Raw genomic sequence first — 21,744 nt, 5'->3', positions numbered from 1 at the left:
TGGAAATGGTTGTACCAATACGCCTGGTGCGTCGACAGCCAGACCATATACAGATATGGCCTAATCACTTTTCATTCTGCGTAGAGACCCGTGCCCAGCAGTGGGATATCAAAAGGTTCTCATACCCCTTTATCTACCCTATATCTACCTAATATCGGAATTTCTGAGGGAATTAACCTGAGGCAACAATCATAAACATGAAGAGTGATTTTTTTATTATTTAACCTCAACCTCAAAAGAAAGATTTTCGGTGAAGCCCGAGTTAAACCACGGAGGCTTTCCCAACTTCAAAGGTAAATTTACATTTAGAACTTTCGGGGTAAAAAAGATCACAACTAGTTATCGTTAGAAGAACAAAAACACGCTTGCTTAAAAATATACACAACGAATAGATGACCTCATTCAATTGGGAAGTCGGTTTAAAATATAGCCTATGTCGCTCCAACGATTTATATAAATCCAAGTAAACCTAATACATTAAAACCCATACATACATACATACATAGCGCTGTAGGGCGTGCCAAAGAATAAGACATACATACATACTATATTATATCAAACTATATTACCCTCCGCAGAAACGATACCGTAGCTGCAAATAAATTATTTCCACTCCTCCCCATAACCCCAATGTCCTTATTAACATAATTAAACAACCGCAGTTTCGATCTGTTATTAAGGACTGTATATTAGCTGGGAATAAATTACCATAATAATATTTACCTCGCAAATTTGCCTAAGGTCAAATTACCTAAGATAATATAATTTTAGGCAAAATTCATAAATTAATAGTTAATGCTAACATCATATTGTATATATTTCATATGGATTTCGTCTGTGAAAACATATGACGTCACGAGTTTAAGTGCTACTGAAATTCACAGCTATTGGATTTTGTTAATAAATATGAACCTTCAATAACCTAAGGGACGTTACACATGAGCGACAATTCACCTTATGGTGGCTTATGGTAAGTGGCTACTGCCGCCCATGGACATCCGTAATCAACCCCAGTTGGATTAGATATTCCCACCTCAGGTCGGTCACAGATGCGTGTGGACTAAGTTGGAACGCCTCGAAAAAGTATGTCTACCACATCCTTCAAACTAGAACACAACAGCGCTTAACACTGCTGTTATCAGGCAGAAATAAGTGTGGCGGTGGTGCCGCCGGAGTCGAACCACCTTCAAAACAAGCTTGCTGTTGACCATTGTCGACGGTCGCCGACTGTTAACAACCGCTAACGACACTAACGACAGGCAACGAAGTATACCAATCCTGCCTTGGGTCGCTACGCAGGCCAGGTGCCAGCTCGGTAGTCCGTGGCTGACATCCTTCATATCATAAAAGAAGACCTGCGCTGAACAGTGAGACAGTAATAGATAGGTAAATGTGTATAGTGTAGGAGCTCAAACCGATGACAAACAAAGTCTACGAAACTGCACTTAGTCACCGTCGTCGAATATGGTCTTCACTCTTCCCATTCTGAGAGGAAAACCATACTCAACAGTATAAAGTATATTCATAATAGTAACATGAATATCATCAGTATCCATGAATCTGTGGGACTTTATACCGGGTATTATCCAAATCTGCTCGGATTATCAAGTAATTTGACAGGCGGCCGCAGACGTCGTGTCAATGGCAGAATTATGCCCTGAGGTCGTTACAAATAGGATGCTACAATTGTTTCCGACTGTTCTATTTAGTTCTTTGTTGGATTCTGCCAGTTCGTATTTAATTATGTAAATTAACGAGCTGTCGCCTGCGGTATCACACGCGATTAGAAGTGAAAATACTTGGTTATTTCAGGGGTTTTAATATTTTAAAACGGAACCCTTTTTTCTAGGTAAAGTATACTATGTTAGTCCTTGTAATGTCAACTAACAGTCAGTTAAGTTAGTCGCCTCAAAATTCGTCCAGCCAGCCAAAAGCTGTTATTTTAACATTACAAACAAACGCTACAATTTTATTCATTTGTATAGATCATTTCTTTTTCAAAACCTGTAAAACACAGTTTATATAAGAAGGTGATTGTCCAGGTACATAGCTAGTATCATTCCATATAACAACATAGCTTTGTTGTACTTATTTCCAGAGTTAAACTAAGCTAAACACCGAAAATAAAAACACTCACTGACGCTAGGATTCCCTCAGTCGTGGGTGCCAAAGATACACACAAAGACGAATACCCAGAACTCCAAATTCATCATTCAGTTGTCTATTTGGCCTGGGATCGAACCCTGAACCCTTTGCCCATCAGACCGGTATGGAGACCGCTCCGCCATGCCGGTCGTCCTATCCTATTGATGGATTTTTCACACATCCACAGCTTACTTACCTCGCACATTTAGTGGCAAGGCATCCTTAATTGCATGTAACGTGGCAATCAAGTGGTAGGGTACAAGTTTATATGGACAAAAAATTGTCGTATTTATATTCGAAAAAACGAGACTTCACCTCCGATTCCCATCAATTCTTCGGCAGATATTGTAAAAATCACTTGACTTATACTTGTTTGTCAATCTTGGTAAGCTGTTATTTAACTACCTTTATAGTAATAATGTTTATTAAGCTTTTCATACAACTACTTGTATCACACACACTTAATTCATGTAATACACATATATCACATTATACACACAATTTTACACATAAAATACACATGAAACTTATAATGTATGTATTGTCCTACTATTTATTTCCTACATATTACAGATATATAATTTTTCTGCATCTTAATAAAAGTAAATATGTATACTGTTTATTCCTAAAAATTTATATAAAGTACTATATTACAATATATTTGGTAATAAAATTAACAAGAAAAATGATTATTACTCTTATATTTAACTATCTCGTATTCATTATATTAAGTAAGATGGTAACATATTGTCTCAACAATAACTGTATTACGGTTAGTATATATACTTTAAATATCCTTAACTATAAAATTATTTTATATAGGGTTCAAGAATACAGTTAGCATTGTAATTATTCAATTTATACGCAATGGATAGCACGTTAAAATCATTTAAAATTTTCTATCAGAATGTACGTGGTTTACGTACAAAGACCAATGAATTTTATAATAACTTACTTCTACTGAACTCTGATGTAGTTTTGATTACTGAGACATGGCTGTGTGACGGAATCATGGATTCGGAGTTGTGTGATAATAAATATGTATTATTTCGTCGTGATCGCGGGTCGTTGGGTGGTGGAGTAATGTTATTGTGTGCCCCATACCTACAAGCGCGCATGAGGCCCGAATGGCACTGCGAAGACTTAGAATGCATCTGGGTTACTGTGCCTTCTAATTCATTAGGTTTGGAGCATGATTTGCATATGGCAGTTATTTATATTCCTCCTAACTCGTCGCTCCCATCACGCATTCAATTATTCGTAGATATGTTGTCTCAGATACGTAGTGTTCATCCCGAGGATCATTTTGTAGTGGCGGGAGACTTTAATCTACCTTGTATTGATTGGACACTTGCAGAACCTATTATTTTAAGGAAGGGTTCTGTTGATTTTCAGAATTCTGCATCTTATTTTATTGACCAAACGTCTCTTATGGGTCTTATGCAATACAATAACATTCTAAATAAAAATAATAAAGTGTTGGACTTAATTTTTTCAGACTCATCAGTAACTATAAATAAATCTAAATTTAGTTTAGTGATGGAAGATTCTCATCATCCCTCACTTTTGATTTCTGCTTCAGATTTTCTTATACCCTCTCTTAAAGCACAGTCACGAACAAAATACATGTTTGGTCGCGCGGATTACGATATGATTAACGAATCTTTAAATAAACAAGATTGGTCTTTCATTATGGATAATGACATTAACATGGAAACTGTAATTGATGGTTTCTATTACATACTTAATAGTTGCATAAAAACATGTGTTCCTATGGTCTATTGCTCGGGTTCTTACACATATCCTATTTGGTTTAGCAGACCTTTAATTAAATTAATTAAAGAGAAATATAAAGTTCATAATGATTGGAAAAAATTTAATAATCCTAATGACTACGCACAATTTACTTATCTACGTCGCAGACAGAAAGAGATGCAGTCTGAATGTTTTAATACTTACACTAATTTATCGCAACAAAAGATTAAATCAAACCCAAAATATTTCTGGTCTTACATAAAATCCAAAAAGACAAATAGTTATAATTATCCCCAACAGATGACACATGAAGATATGGTCATTAACGACAAAGCAGATATATGTACAGCCTTCAACAAATTTTTCGAGAAAAATTTTAATAAACCGACTAATCGGTCTTCATACCTTAAAAATAATAAATATAATAATAATCATAACCCTAATTCGCGTACAGGCAATATTCATGATATTGAAGTTGGTAGTGATTATATTCTAAAATTAATTAAAAATCTTGATGTATCAAAGGGTGCTGGTTGTGACAATATACCGCCTTTATTTTTTGTCAAATGCGCTGAATCCTTATCTTCACCTATTTCGAATATCTTTAATAGATGCTTTCGTGAGGGCTTCTTTCCTGTTATTTGGAAGAAAGCACATATAGTTCCTATACACAAAAAAGGTCTTAAATCATCAATCGAGAACTATCGTCCCATTTCGATTTTAAATGTGCTCAGTAAATTATGCGAAAGAGTTGTCCATTCACATATATATCCTTAATTTCCAATTCGATTCCGACAGAACAACATGGTTTTATTACGAACCGATCAACAGCTACTAATTTGGGAGTTTTTGCAGACTATGTACTGAATAATATTGATGGTGGATCGCAAGTAGACGCAATATATACAGATTTTGAAAAGGCTTTTGACCGCGTTGACCACAACATACTCCTACGAAAATTAAATGAATTAGGTATCCATGGCAATTTATTAAGATGGCTGGAGTCGTACCTACGCAATCGCTCCCAAGCAGTAGTTGTTGGAGGTTCTCGTTCCGATTTTATTCAGATCCCTTCTGGTGTACCACAAGGTTCCATTCTGGGTCCGCTTCTGTATGCTACATACTTATATGACATAAGTGGATGCTTGAAACATGCACGCTTCCTTATGTATGCAGATGATACTAAAGTTTTCATGAAAATTAAAAGCCTTACTGATTGTATTAATCTTCAGGCCGACCTAAATAGGCTAAATCATTATTATGCTGAAAATCTAATTGACATAAATATAAATAAATGCTCCTTCGTTTCATTTACTAGAAAAAATAAACCAATAATTTATTATTACTCACTAAATAATGTTAATCTAACCAAATTGAATACTGTTACAGATTTGGGCGTTAAAATGGACTCTAAACTAACTTTTTCGGAGCATATAGACACAATATTAAATAGAGCATACAAAAATCTAGGATTTGTGTTGCGAGTTAGTACCCCTTTTTCGGACATAGAATGTTTACGAATACTATATTTTTCATTTGTAAGAACTATTCTTGAATACTGTAGCGTAGTATGGAATCCTCACTATATAACCTACATTCAAAACCTGGAGAAATTACAGCAAAATTTTTTAAAGCATCTACACTTTCGACATTCTAAACAATACATAGATTATGAAGATTCCTGCTTTAATTACAATATTATGTCACTTCAAGGGAGGCGAACTCTAATCGACATGTTATACCTACATGGGATATGTAATAGTAAAATTGATTGTGTTGAGTTAGCGTCGAAGACCTTGTCTTTCTGTGTCCCTAAATTAAGAACTAGACAAACAGCTTTATTTGCTACTGCTCAAAAACGTACTAACTATGCGCAGAATTCTATCGTTAACAGGTTACATAGAAACTATAATAAGATGTTTAATAAAATTGATATTTTTTACAATAGTAGGACTTCATTCAAACATGAAGTAATAAAAGAAATCAATAGGAATAAATAGGTAATAATTACAATTTAGCATCAATGAAGCATTATTTATTATTTACAAAAATATATCTATTATACTTTATATTTTGTTATTACATATAATATATAATTTATATAGACAATCAATATGTATAAAACAAATTAAGGTATATTTTATTCTTGGTATTTACTATTGTATTATGTGTTATTACTTATATTATTACGTTAAAAATAAAAATATGCACATTCACATACGCACATATACACGTACACACACACATGCACACACGCACGCACACACACACACACACACACACACACATACACACACATCTTTCTAATATTACTTAGTGTTGCAGTGCAATTAAATGTTTAGTCCGTAAAATGTAAATCCGTAATTGGCTAATTAGCTTAACATAGAAGTATTATATCTATATTATTTAAGTAGCTGTGGATTTTGGTGAATAAATAAAATAAAATAAAAATAAATAAATCAATCAAACCTTTCCATAAATCACATTAAAGGTCAAACTCCACATTCCATACCCACTTACCAAATCGAGGAGAAACCAACAATTTGGCAATAAACAGTAATTTGGCGAGTCCTTCAAAATGGATGTAATCACGTAAATTGAATTCTGCGTAAGATTTGGAGCAGTCCATTAATTTGCGACAACATTAATTTCCCCTTTTTACGACTCCAAATGTTTTCGTATCTCGATTACGACTTCACTGGCACGCTCCAAGTTATAAGAGTTAATTTGGATATTAAGGCAGTGTTTTTTTCTGCTCTGCTCTCAGTGTGGGTTGACTTTTACCCCCCATACTAACTCACACTCTGAATTATTGATGTTAGACTTATGTTTCCAATTAAATTAATACCGATTGGACGTGTATAACACTTTTTCTCGCTATTTCCAATCTATTCCGACTGTATATGTAATTGAATGTCTTTAGGTAAATAACATCACGTGCTGCATAGTACTTTGTATAATTAAACAGTATTGACCGGGTACATTACTTTGTGTTCCGCTTCAAGGGTGTGGTTAAGAAGACAAACTTATCTGAGTTTTCCAGCTTAATCTTCGAAGATAATCTTATCCAGATATGAGTACAGATATCCATGGGCAACGGTAGCCACTTACCATCAGGTCGTACGAGTCGTACGAGAAACAAGGCAAAAAAATGTTATAAAAAGGAGCCGAGTTGAAAGAAAAAAATATTATAAAGATAAAATCAGTTTCAGCTCATCACTTAAAACTTACAACGGAACAGCGACTCCTGCGAGTAGATGTTCAGTTTTATTTTGACGATAAATTCTCTGTTGGCGAGCAAATGGCTCGTTTATCGATAAAGGCTGGTTTTCGATACTCTCAATCGATTTCCGATTTCCATATTTAACCCTTCAATGTCCTTATGAAATAATAGAACATGTGACATTATTTGCGAAATTGGAGTTAATATATTCCAGTCGTTTTTATACATTTCAAATAGGTAATGCGATTGCGGTGAATGTTATTCGAGTGTTTGTATGTAAGTACATATATCACATTCTTTACCACGCCCTACACACCAAACAGCGAATTTGGATTTTACGGTATATTCACAAAGTGCCGTGAAAACGTAAAAGCGGTGTTCACAGCAACTGTCTTCTCATTCCCTTTTTATATATGTTATAGGCAAACTCCGAAGCTCCGGCGCTCCTAGGTTGGACTGGTCAATCCTCAGGTCAGACTGAATGACTTAGTCAAAGCCCAAACAAATGTAAATTTTCGGCCTTTGACTAAACAATTTTCGTCAAACCTGGGAGAGACTAATTTGGTCAGGCAAACGTCAAAACACAATTTTATTAAATCGGGGTTTGACGAGTCAAACTCCGATATAGGTATGAAGTGTCTTATCTTCGTATATTTGGAAGCATTTTATCATTTAAGCAGCTTTCAAGTCTTAAGAACCGCTTAACTCTGCCAGTTCTGACACCTGATTGGTCAGCTTACGTGATTTTCACTTTTATATTTGAGATGCTTTGAGAGAATGCCGTGTGGCATTAGGCCCACCTTTTGTACGATGTGCAATAAAGTATAAAATAAATAAATAAATGCTTTGGAATATACGGAGGTTGGTTTGTAAGATAGGTATAAAAAAAACATTTTTAAAATTTTGATGTTTATTGTTTTAATAATTTAAAAAAACCTAACCTAACCTAACCTAACCTAACCCAACCTAACCTAACCTCACTCATCTTCAATTTTACACAATTACACGCCCGCACGCTCAATGAACGAACATGAAATGACAAAACAATCGGTCGGAACACCGCGAGAGACATTATGATCCTGTTTAAACATGTTCAGATCAACGTTTGACCGAGTTTTGCAGTCGCTTCTAGGATTGACTAGGCCAAAACCGAAACATAATAATTTACTTTCGACGTTTGACTGAAAAGTTAGGAGCTCCTGGGTTTGACTAAAAATACTTCAGGCAAAGGGCGAAATTGAAATGTATTTCGGGGATTGCCTGATGGCTTTGGCCAAACCTAGGATAAACCAGTCCTTCCGCGAAGAGACTGTGTATCGGACTTTGACTATAACATATACATATAATACAGGAGTAGCAGACGAGCATGCAGTCCACCTGATAGTAAGAGGCTACTGCTGCCCATAAACATCTGTAATCAACCCCAGATAGGATTTGATTCCTACGAAAGGTCGGACATAGATGCGCCGCAACGCGATGAGGACGAAGCTAGAACGCCTCGGAAAAGTATGTCTCCCTTACCTCACCCATCAAACCAGAACACGACAGCGCTTAACACTGCTGTTATTAAACAGAAATACGTTTCACCGTAGCAACACATTTCACATTCAACACACGCTGTTAATGCGTCGGTTTGATGGCTGCCGTTCTGGTTGTCGAGCAACGGGTGTAACTCCCCAACTTAATACATTATCGTTTGGGTAAAACATCGCTTTTTATAAGAATTTTTACAACGTATGTAATATGAGTAATGAGTATATACGCTTATTTTGGTAATGTGATGGAAACATGTAACGAGTTTATGGATATTGTGATATTTGAAAGTTACCAAAGTACCTTTATGTAATCTTTGTGAATTCAACTCATTTATTTAATCACTTTACGATCTTACACGACTGCAAAGAAAGGGATATGTTTTTCGCACGTATTTTTATGCCGCGACTACACGCTTGGTATTTGCCGAAAACTCCAAACTTCCACAAACGTTTGGTTTGACCAAAAGCTACGCTACAAGCGCTTGCAAACTTATACGAGCCAAACGCTCTATCTTCACGTTTCAATCTGTGCCAGTTTGGCGAGCGCATATTCGAAATTACATTTTGAAATTTATGTTACATTCATGAAAGTATCGTGAAAACACATAAACGTGAAAGCGGTGTACACACCAAATGATTTCACATTCCCATACACATTTCACATTCAACACACACTGAGTTAATGTGTTGGTTTGATGGCTGTCGAGCAACGGGTGTAACTCCCCATCTTAATACATTACTTTGACTTTTTATAATATACATAAAATGGGAACATACTGAGGCTTATTTTGATAAAGTAATGGGATCAAGAAACGGGTTTGTTTAACATAATTTTAGGACGTGACTATAATTTATTTTAACTATGATATTGATATTGTAGAGGTATTCAACTATGATATCTCTGAGATCTGAAGTAGTGAAGTAAACTTAAAGGACTGTAGAAACACACATAGTCAAAATTTTTATAAAAAAACTTTTTTCCTACCTCGGATTTAATAATGGTTTATTTATATTTTAGAATTAAAAATTATAACCAATGGGTAACTCGGAGATGGCATTTCCTTCCTATGAACGCCTTTATATAATTAGGATATCCTTAAATACGCCATAACTACCCAAGTGTTCGTTAAACATAACGTTAAATATCTTGTCCATGTTTTTCAAAAACATATTACAGTACATTCGTACAGTAGCGGCGACAATAAAATTAGGCTTTACATTTTAAATACGGCGTTTGTCGCTTCAGTCGATCGTTTAACTTTAAACAAGTCGCCAACACGTATTTCATATTTAGATAAGGGTCCCATCTGTTATGACAGTGACAATTATAATGTAATTGTTCAAAGTAAATATAATAAATGGACGTTTGAGAAGCGCTTGTAAAGAGGGTACAATTATGTATTGTGACTGGTTGTACAAAAAACATAATGCAAATTTATTTCAAAAAACATCATGAGGAATTTATTATAAGAACAAAAAGCTCGCCTGTTAAAATAGTCAAGAGAATAGAGAGATAATGTGGCCTATGTCATACCCACAATTTAGACAAATACACCTCTTGTATCACACCTCATGTAACAAACTACTTCAAGTGTGTGTTACAGTTTTCCTGAATAAAATATTTTCTTTCTTTCTTTCTTTCTTTCTTTCATTTGCGGCTTGCCAAAGAAAGAGACAAACATACGTTCGAAAAACATTAACTTCCGCAGTTGGATAAAAATGATAGTTTATATTATTATACAATTTCACTTTTATAACAGATAAATAAAGCTAAATTATACCAAATGAAAATTTAATCACAGAAGACAATTTAAAGCAAGCATACTGCTCAAAAATGAAGGATTCAACGAAAATAGGAAACGTTTTATTTAATTAATTTCATGTATTATGTTTTCTTTGCAACTTTTTCATATTTTCTATCCACCTAGGGCTACTGGCTCCTTTTCGTATACTTTTATATTTTTCTACCAACCTAAACTAATTGAACAACGCCGTTTAGTAAAAAGCCTAGAATGTTAATAAAACGGCTAATTAAGATCAGGCAGTTTTAGTATGAAAGAAGTATCGAACACTTCCTCCATAGAGACTCGTCGAAGTATGATCCATCACGTACAGCTTGCCTGACTTTTTGAACCACGAACATACAATTGGAATAAATTCCTCTCAAGGTGTTCTGGAAACAATATGACATGGGGATCGTCGATAAATTATGAAAAATAAATCTTCCTCAAAGCTGGTGATACAATCGCGACTCATTTGGTGTTGTCGGTGTCCAAAGGTGACGTAACCCATCTGTCTCAATAAGTTTAGTAATATTAAAATATAACCCCTGCCAAATTACATTCCACTGTGTTAAGTAGGTCACAATTTGAACCCTTCTGCTTCTAAGGGTAAACCTTTGCCAAGATTTGAAATAGTTATAGATCAATCAATGACGGTGAAAATATTATTTAATGATTTATATGATACAATTGAAATATCTTTGTTCACAGATGGATTGGGGAGACACGGCGACAAAATCAATAATCTGGCTCTCTGATCATAGTATCTATCAACATGAACTATTATGAATTTACGGAAACAAGCATGAACGAGCCAACTGCTATAACTGTTAACAGCACATACGTCAGTGGTGCGATTATCATCACGAAGACCCTCGCAGGAGTCTCCGTCGGAGTTATTGATGAGCCTAAGTCGAACAAGACCACCGATATCATCGATAATAAAGTCGTCCAGGTCGCATTTTGGATACTGTACACCATAATTTTCGTTCTTGGTATATGCGGCAACGTCCTAGTTTGTTATGTAGTCTTCAGGAACCGAGCGATGCAAACAGTCACCAACTTATTCATAACGAACATGGCGCTCTCTGATATTCTACTCTGTTTATTCTCAGTGCCTTTAACTCCGATGTACACGTTTCTGGGACGATGGGTGTTTGGACGACTACTCTGCCACCTCATGCCCTACGCTCAAGGAACTAGCGTCTACATATCCACTTTAACTCTCACCTCAATAGCGATAGATAGATTCTTTGTTATCATATACCCTTTCCATCCACGTATGAAACTAAATACGTGCATCTTTATAATAATTTTTATATGGGTATTCTCTTTAATTGTTACTTGTCCGTACGGACTTTTCATGGGTATACAAATAACGAATAAAGCTTACTACTGTGAAGAAAGTTGGCCCTCAGATAGGTCACGGAAAATTTTTGGTGTATTTACCACTGTTCTTCAATTCCTTATACCATTTTTAGTGATAGCAGTATGTTATACTTGCGTAAGCATAAGATTGAACGACCGCGCGAGGTCAAAACCTGGCGCAAGGAATTTCAGGAGAGAAGAAGCAGACAGAGATAGGAAGAGACGAACGAATAGAATGCTTTTATCGATGGTCATTATATTTGGCACGTCGTGGTTACCGCTTAACTTAATAAATATTTTGAATGATTTCTACGCACAATTGACTGAGTGGAACTATTATTATCTTTCATTTTTCCTAGCACACTCGTTGGCAATGGCTTCGACGTGTTGCAATCCATTTCTTTACGCCTGGTTGAATGAGAATTTTAGGAAAGAATTCAAACAGGTCCTTCCTTTTTTCGAATCAACGGGCGGGGTGAGGTCCAGTTATCACTCAGGGAGGATGCCAACGCACAAAACAGATAAGATTTGCAATGGTAATGACACCGTTCAGGAATCGCTAATGGCTTCTTCATTTAACCGGGGACCATCGCTTAAACACCGCATGTCAGAAGGGAATGGCAAAAGAGACAAAGGTGTTGAGATAGAAAGTATTTTGCTGGAGGAGAAAACAATCTCTGCAACATTTCACACGAAGAGTGAAAATGTGAACTTGCAGTTAATAGACGAGGAATCGCAGCTCAGCGAAGTCAAAGATGCGAAGCCTTCGCCATAAATGTAAGTTTGATTTAATATTTACACATCACGTATTTTTCGTTGTAAAAGTTATTAGATCAAAACAAAGATAATAACAAACCCGAGGGTTAAAATATTTTATTTATTTAGACTTATCAACAAGATACATGTTTGACAATGATAAAATACTAAACCTTAAAATATGTTTTACATATGATCTTAATTACATATAAGTACAGCAAACTTTAACAATGTGCACTAACTAACAACTAATTACTAAAATTACTACATATCGGTTTAATACATAATTTACAAAAATAAGAAGATAAATATATTTGTATACATATTTATATGATATAATTGTATTATTCATGAAATTTCTTACGACACATTTTATTGTTAGCTAAATAATTAAATAATATAAGTTACAAGATGTGCCTACGAGTCTTAAAAACATTTCCTTTGAAAGCCATATCTACTCGAAGATATACTATGAGATTTTATCTCATCTTTAGCTTCAATGACATTTTACCTAACTAATTAAACTTCAAATAAACTTCCAACCTGACCTTTTTATAACCTTTGCGTGCCCCCATTTCTTTTCATGGTAAAAATAGTTTGCTTTCTATGCACTAAAATAGAATGAAAAAGTGCATTTCAAAATTAAACTTCATTTATCGATTAACGATAAACAATCTTTAAACAAAGTAATTAAATTATAATGTCTGTTTACTTAAAAATATTTGTTATATCTTCGCTCGATTTTTTTTTGTTTTCATATTGCTTTTGTAGGTGATGTAGGTGATAATGATATATTCAATTATTCGTATGTTTAAGTTATTTATCACGTGCACATGTCATCACTTGGACTTTCATTTTCGTACAACTAAGATGATTTTAATTCGGCTATCTCATGCTTTCGTGTTAGCCGTTAAATTTGACTAATTGGCAAAGTTCCTGCAGCACGTCTTCGGAACCATTACTGTTACGCACTAATTGGGTATCACACTCCTTATCGTCTCTATAAATTTGAAATATGCGGTAAATGTTAAAATATAAGACCACTATATTTAGAGTTCAAAGTTTAATTACCATAGTTTATGCAAAGTCTACGTTGTCTGTAATTATTTTTTCATTCCATCGAAACCTCTGTAACCAACTCCACAAAGAACAGTCCGACCTAAAACCAATCATAGAGTTGTGAAGCTCCTGAGGACTGTAATGGTTACCTCATTTGTAAGTCAACCAGCATTTACATCCTACCAGCGAAGTGCAAGAACTGTTATTGGTTTTCCATTACTGCAACAAAGTCGAAGACAAAAATATTTTATTCAGTGTAGATTATCGTTAGAAGTCTTTTTGAATGTCAATATTCTACCGCCACATCAAACATCCAAAAGTAGCTGAGACCGATAGGTAATGTGCGAAATGTATTTAACCGAATAATTAACTTTCGACAAGTAGCAATAGCTAATCGCCAATGCTAAAAGTAGGATGTCTGCTGGGACTTGACTTAACATGAAGATGACCCCTGGGTTTCGTTAATGGAACCCTAATAGTATCAATACAATTCCTTTATTTGCTAGAAAACAATTATTATAATGATAATAAGCACAAAATAAAGAGCGAATCTCCTACCTCTAAGCTATGCAAACGAAAAAAATATTATTGGAGATTGAAGTTATCGAAAGGAATAGAGAAATTTTGCTATTGAACCATACGTATCGATAATACTCGTAACAAATATTATTGATAAATGACTATATAAGACCTGTTTCACCACATTTACCTTGACAAAACCTTGGATATAACAGTATTTCCTCCAAACATAAGCAATATATCATTTAGTCCTCGTTCCGTAATTGAAAATCCTATGTAAATGGTAATTTAACTAGCGAACAACCCAGATTGATCGCTAATTGGAAGTCGTGACTTCGAAACTGATTTACGAGTTCCAATATGAAAATCCACAAACAGAATTCGTAGAAATTATATCAATTCAATTTATTTAATGTCAAACGTTATACACTTCGCAGCAAATAAGTATGCTTCTAGGCGTTTATTGACGTGAACTGTACCAATAAACACATGTTAATTGTGGTAGGCCTTTTGTGTTCAGTGACATATTTCTGTTTAACCTTTGACATTGTTAAATTTTAAACTCTCAGAATATACATTTTGGTAGTATGATTCAATCACAATTAAAATAGTTTATCGTAATTTTCCTGTTATCATTGTTAAAAATCATTTCAAGGAATCAAAACGTGCTTTCGAATTCAGGGAAGAAGAATAATGTAAACCTGCCAATGTTGGGGATTACTCGTCATCAATCGATTTTTGTCCGTCTGCTGGTAATAGGTCTTCTTTCCCAATCAGAGTTTAGACGACACCCACCGCACTCGGCACGTGCAAATTTGTAGAATCCACGGACACTCGAGAATATTTGTTTAAAACTCTTAAACGTGCAAGTTCTTCGCGATTTTTTCCTTTAACGTTAAAACAAGTGATCATATTTCATATACCTTTGTACCTGGGATCTGAAACTTGTTTAGAAACGCAGTATCAAATCTATAACATTCGTTAATACTGTGAATTGCCTTCTACAAATTTCAAGTCTCTGTCAAAATGATAAATATGATGTTAGCATTTGACATGGAGATCAGGTGTTTTTTTATAATATAGAAGTAGCAAACGAGCATGCAGTCAGCCTAATGGTAAATGGCTACTGCCATGGACATCTATAATCAATCCCAGGTAGGATTAAATATTCCTACCTGAGGCCGGCCACAGATGCGCCGCCACCCCTGAGGACTAAGCTGGAACACCTCGAAAAAGTATGTCACCCTTACCACACCCCACATTCCTTTAAACCAGAACACAGCAGCGCTTAACACTGCTGTTATGAGGCAGAAATAGGTGTGGCGGTGGTGCCGCCGGAGTCGAACCACAAAGGGTTCTACCACCTTCAAATCAAACCATGATGTGGACAAATCTACCCAAATCATGGCTAGAAGTATTCTTAGCCATAAAGGTTTCTTAACTATTTTATCCTTCACCGTCAAAGCTAACAACAACACAAAACACAACCACAGAATATTTTTTTAAAAAAACACTTAGAATTAAAATCCCGATCTCTTCTCACGGTGTTTGTAAATGAAATAATGGTACACAATTTAATAGCAATAAACAGATTTCAGCACCTTTATTGAATAAACACTGCCATCTGCGACAATAGGTTTATAATTGAATTAGCGCCAAAGTTTCTATTCGATTAGTCTGGAACAGTATCGTGGAACACGAGACAGTTCGTTAATTAATACACACTGTTGATTATTTAACATTGCGTTAACTTTGTTGGTCTTGCCACTTGAAATTAGTTTCGTGTTACGTATAAGTTTTTTATAGTAATCGACTCTAGTGCACTTACACTTAAACGCTTAAAGGCTTTCTACACTCAAAGCCCTACACTAGGATTTCCTGTATCATGGGTGCCATGACATACACAAAGATGAACACAAACACCCAGACCCAGAACAGATATCTAAATTCATCACTCAGATCTGTCTGGCCGGGGATCGAACCCGGAACCCTTTGCGCGTCACACCGATATGGTGACCGCTCCACACCAATATGGTGGCGCTCTGCCACGCGGATCTTCACACTAGTTTATGTTGCTAGTCTAAAACAAAACTCGATCGACAATCGAATACCAGACACTGTTTAATTTGATAAAGTTATGCTTACTTTGAAAAATAATTATCACAATAGTTTGAACGCTGAAAGAAAATATCGTAAGGAAACAGCAAGCGTATGAGCTTACAAAAATAACAAAGCTTTGGAGGTATGTTAGCTCTATCAATCCGCACTAGGACCACCTGGTTGACTATTGCATAAGCCCCATAAACTCTGAATACAGACCAGCACTGAAAACTAAGACAATCACGGATTGACGACGATGTAGATAGTCAGATATTAGTGACACCAATTTCTGCCTAAACTTCTGTCTTCAGACGGAATGTGGATAAACCTTTTCTTTTGACATGTACTAACATATACTAAGAACTTTCTCTACATCAGTCAATAATATGTTCATCTTTAGCTATATTGTTTTTAGAAACAGCAGCACCTTCGTTATTTATTTAATATCTATTCAATTTGTGTAAGATAAAACTTGTGTCTTATTTGGCCGGTAATAAATGACTGGCAGTAACGTTTGCTACAGTATTATAAACAAAATCTTAGATAAGATCCGTATCTACTACAAAGAAATTAACTGGTTGATGATGATAAATTTTTTTTTATCATAATTAGTCCGGAAATCCGAAAATTTCATACGAAATCCCTGTGCAAGCCCGGAAGCTCGTTAATTAATCAAATTAGCGATATATTCCCGGAGCTAAAGGTTTATCAAAGCTAGTTTTGAAACTATCCGAGACAGGAAGTTTTACCTGGAGCGTCCCAAAGGTCGCTTTGCAATTGCATGTGGGTTCTAAGCTAAATAGAGGTTTACCTACAGGGATCTAATTCAACCTATGACCTAACTAATCTAATTCTAATCTAAGTTGACAAAGTGTTCTTTGAAATTAAATAGAGCCATATTAAGTTAATTAGGTCCTAAGGAGTCCAAGGCTTTCCCCTATCACGTGGACTGGTGATCAAATGATGTCAGCGGGTACATAATTATGGTCTGATTTCCTATGGAATTTGGATGACCAAATTTCATATGGAACATTAGATATATAGCATTAGATATATAGATAGCCAAGTGGTTAAGAAAGCGGCCTCTCGATCGAGGGGTCCGAGGTTCAAATCCAGTCCAAATCACTTGCTTAAACGGTGAAGGAAAACATCGTGAGGAAACCTGCATACCTGAGAGATTTATAAAAAAAAAAGTGTGTGTGTGTCAGCTACGACGCACGATTGGAGTTTACTCCTTACGAATGATAATTATGATATATATCGAATAGAAAGAAGGGTAGGTAAATGAACGCATCTGCTAAAATGATAAGAGAAACAAACATATATCTATAATTATTCGGATTATTTATATTACTTCAATAATGCGTATTACATAAAGTATGTATGTTACAAAATAATATAAAATAGCGCCATCTAGTGGCAAGTTTTATAAATTGTAAGTTTGCAAGTTTATCAATCTATGTATTTTGGTTCCAAATATTATAATGGTAACTTAATATAATTGTTTATATTAAAGTAAATTTTAATATAATATAATTATTTATATTTAAAACAATGTTAAACGTTTTATAACTTAAAACTTAATAATTATAATTTCTTTGCCATCTATAAAATATCCTTGTTGCAATTTACGGATGAAATTTATATGAGACTCAATAAACATGTTATTATATGTAATTTGGATTGTTTCTGAATGTTTTATAATTCTAGAATTCATTTAAAACGTATTGCTAATTTTATATAACTTATTTTGAACATAATTCATTAGCAATAATTCTGTAATAAATATTAAATAATACTGTTTTGATTTTGCCCGTTTATCGTTGATAGATGGTGCTGATCAATAATGCATCCATTTTTATAAGTTAAATTAATATATCAGTAAATTACAAAAGCCTCTTTATGTTAAAAACTTATTTTGCTAATATTATATCTTATTCAATTGCTTACTGATTTTATATGTTACTCTTCTTTAAAAACGTTCATAAAAGATTGTTAATCATATTATGGCGCCAATGTTCATATTTTTCACAGTGTTTATAAATGATCAAACCTATAACTTAATTTATGCAAAAATGTAAACAAATTAGTTAATGACGTTTTAATGTTTTATATATTGCTAATTATTTTTATTGTAATAATTACTTTCATATGGGATTTGAACTTACTGTATTTTAAATTAACAAAAGCACTCTTGATTCATATTTTGGTTACCGTTACGCCTCAACTTTTCGTGTTACACTTGATTTTACTCCTCATAAAATTTCCGTACCGGGCCTTATAACTCACATCGTTTCTTAAGGAGTAAACTCCAAAAAAAACTCAAAGGTATGTGAAGTCTACCAATACGCACTTGGCCAGCGCGGTGGACTATGACCTAATCCTTCTCATTCTGAGAGGAGACCCGTGCCCAGCAGTGGGACAGTATTAATGGGTTGATGATGATGATGATGATTAGATATATGAATGAAAACAATGACAAAAGTATTGAGTACGTTACTAGTTACTAACACTGACTAAAAATCTAATAACTTTTACAAAAATAGACGCTAATATTTTCACGCTACAAAAAATTTTTCTGGTTGTCAATTTAAAGACTGCAACAATATTTTTAACGAAATGTAATTCACGTCACATCATTTATTGCCGCCAAAAATACATTCAACCTCAATAAACTGTAGCCGTTGTAATTCTAGTCTATTGTGATACGAAATAATTGTTCTGTTTGTTCAAAACTATTGAATTTCATAGGATTGAAAAATTCTGATAACATTTACAACCGAAGGATAAATTTTTTTCACACTACAAACCCATTTTCTGGTTGACAATTTGAATACTGAAAACGATTTGCAATAAAATGTAATACATGTTACAGAACATTTATTCCCGCCAAAAATACATTCACTCTCGATAAACTGTCACTGCTGTAATTCTGTCTATTGTTATACAAATAATTGTTCTGTTTGTTCCAGACACGTGAACGGCTCCGAGTTCTCGACAGATAACAAAACGGGATTGTACATTTATAAAATAATACTAATACCTACTTACTTGTGTTATAATAATCTATCATCATTCTGACCCATTAAGGCGGTGTTATCTAAACGAAAATTTATATGCGAGAACATAATCAGGCTTTCTGTAAGAATACATGTCAGCATTTTGCTAACAGGCAACACAATGCTGGCTTGTACCATTACGAGACGTAAATTATGTGTGAAAAATGACACCCAGCATTTTGCGCCTGGCGCATAAATTATACACAAAGACATAATTTAAAAATGTTTTCACTGTTTGTCGGGATAAAATAACTTTTCTTAGTAGGATTGTATGATTGTTAATGTATTTTTTATGTATGACAGTGTAAATAAAGGTTTGAAAAATTAACCAATAGTTATATATTTGTATATATTATGTATTTATAAGACTTTTATATCAATTAAAAAATATTATAAATGTGTTAATTGGAACGCAAGTAGATGTCCAAAGGCCTATTCATAAAGTAACGATAAAATATAGTATAAAATAAAATTTTACGTTTCTCTATGAAACGTCTTTGTGTTTTTTGAATAAACCGTTGAGCCCAATTTCAAACTTTTAATTAAAATGTCGGCTGTAAGTCCGGTGTACGCGTAGCTTAAATACGTTTTTAGATTTCTGATTCAAGTCTCTATTTAGTTCTATTTTTGCCTCAGTCTTATATATTATTATTGTAGTTATTCATTAGATTAATTTAGGAGATGGTTACAATGCGTGCGTAAGTTCATAAAATGAAACTGTAAATAATAAAATTATGACCCACCCTATCGTACAAATTCTCTACTTTTATTATAAAATAAGTTTATAAATTGTTACTGTCATAAAATGTTATATTTTTGATGTGAAACATCTATAGCCGCACGTAAAACCGGCGTAATTTCTGGCGTGGCGACGCGTAATATTTTATTTTATCATTTTGACATACTTAGTTCCTATCACAATATGTTATTTTCTGCATATTACTTTTACAAAATAATGTCGATGTTTCACATCTGCCAGGCGTCCCGTGACGGCTCACATTGTTTTTTTATTATAAGGTTCGATTCCCACCTTTTAACTAAACTGGTAATATACTATACTTTAACTTACATGGCCACAAGCATACCAAAATGTGTAAGTAATCTGTATTCCTGATAAAGTGACCTATTTCACTTTACAATACAACATGAAATTTTATAAATAAACAGTACCCTTACTATGAGTATTACGTTTTGTTTACGTCTTGACAAATATGACTGTTTTGGTATTTGTTTACGTATTGGCCCATACAATTTTCAAGTTCTGACAGGGGCGCTGATTGGAAATAGTATGGGCAAATACGTAAACAAATACCAAAACAGTCATATTTGTCGAAACGTAAAAACTCATCGTAAGGGTACAGGGTTTTCTGCAATGAAATTGTTGCAAGTGTATACAGTTTTTTTTTTTTATTTTTGCACATACAATAATTTTATGTTTCATAATAAAGTCCTTTATTCATCTTTTCAATTATTATACTGTATGTATTTTTAATCTATGCTACGCGCACTCCGAATGCATTTAAAGTTTGAAATTTCGTGTTTATTCTATAAAATACGTAGTATAAATAGATATAAGATAACACGTTTTAAAAATTAAGAAAATTACTTATAAATGTACATAGACTATAATAAATAATATGAATGTATGTTCTAACAATGTGTATATAATGAAGAGACTATGATGTATTAAAATTTATAATTATTAAATATTTGTAAATCGCTTAATGTGTATAGACCACGTTCTTACTTGCTAGTAGTGACATCTGTTGATGAAGTGTGAATGAATAAACGAGAATGTTTGTTTTGTACTTTTGAAGTTTCATTTAGAATATTTCTGATATTCGTGACAAAAGGAAATGCTGCCCTTAATCCATCTATCAGACCTTATAAATGCTACAAATTGCTATATTCTTGGATTTAAGATTGAATACGAACGAATTTTCATTCGACCTGATGTTAAATGATCACTGCCCATGGATTTATGTGACTGATTCCACATAAAACCGATTCAACCTGCCGCCAATCACTGATACATTGCCACTCCTGAACACAAAAACCACGATGCGCCGCCTCAGAGAAAATATTGAATAAATAATGATAAACAAATCATTATTCAGATATGACAATAATATTTGAAACCAATAAAAATAGATTGATGAACTTATTGTATGTAGCTTTTTATATTTAATTTAAAATAAAGTTATATTATTTCATTATTTTTTTTATATTACTTTAATTTATTTTAGTTAAAACATTTAAGTGTGTAAATGTCAAAAATAAAAATATATGAAGACACTTATTGTTTATTACTTTTGTTACAATAAACAGTCATGTGATATTTCTACAGATAGATGGCGTGAATATCGCCTGATGGCGCTGGTCCCCCGGTAATGACGAAAACCCCTTTTATTTGACACCCATCATTGGGGTGTTTTAAAAATGGT

The 21,744-nt window shown here is 34.0% G+C and overlaps 1 protein-coding gene across 1 annotated transcript in view; it reads left to right on the top strand.

Moving 5' to 3' along the window:
• NGR-A11 (neuropeptide receptor A11) overlaps positions 1-20,169 on the top strand; it is a 78,055-nt gene extending 57,886 nt beyond the window's left edge. The window contains exons 2-3 of the mRNA XM_073091118.1: positions 11,151-12,584; positions 19,214-20,169. Coding sequence (XP_072947219.1) covers positions 11,215-12,582 — 1,368 coding nt within the window. The 5' untranslated portion in view covers positions 11,151-11,214 and the 3' untranslated portion in view covers positions 12,583-12,584; positions 19,214-20,169. The remainder of the gene's footprint in view (positions 1-11,150; positions 12,585-19,213) is intronic.
• Positions 20,170-21,744: the final 1,575 nt, after the last annotated feature.

Source organism: Epargyreus clarus, unplaced genomic scaffold, assembly GCF_041222505.1.
Source record: "Epargyreus clarus isolate Ecla_fem2 unplaced genomic scaffold, WU_Ecla_fem_2.2 ptg000034l, whole genome shotgun sequence".
Taxonomy (NCBI): Eukaryota; Metazoa; Arthropoda; class Insecta; order Lepidoptera; family Hesperiidae; genus Epargyreus; species Epargyreus clarus.
Note: the sequence above shows the minus strand (reverse complement) of the source record. Positions and strands in the feature narration are given on the sequence as shown.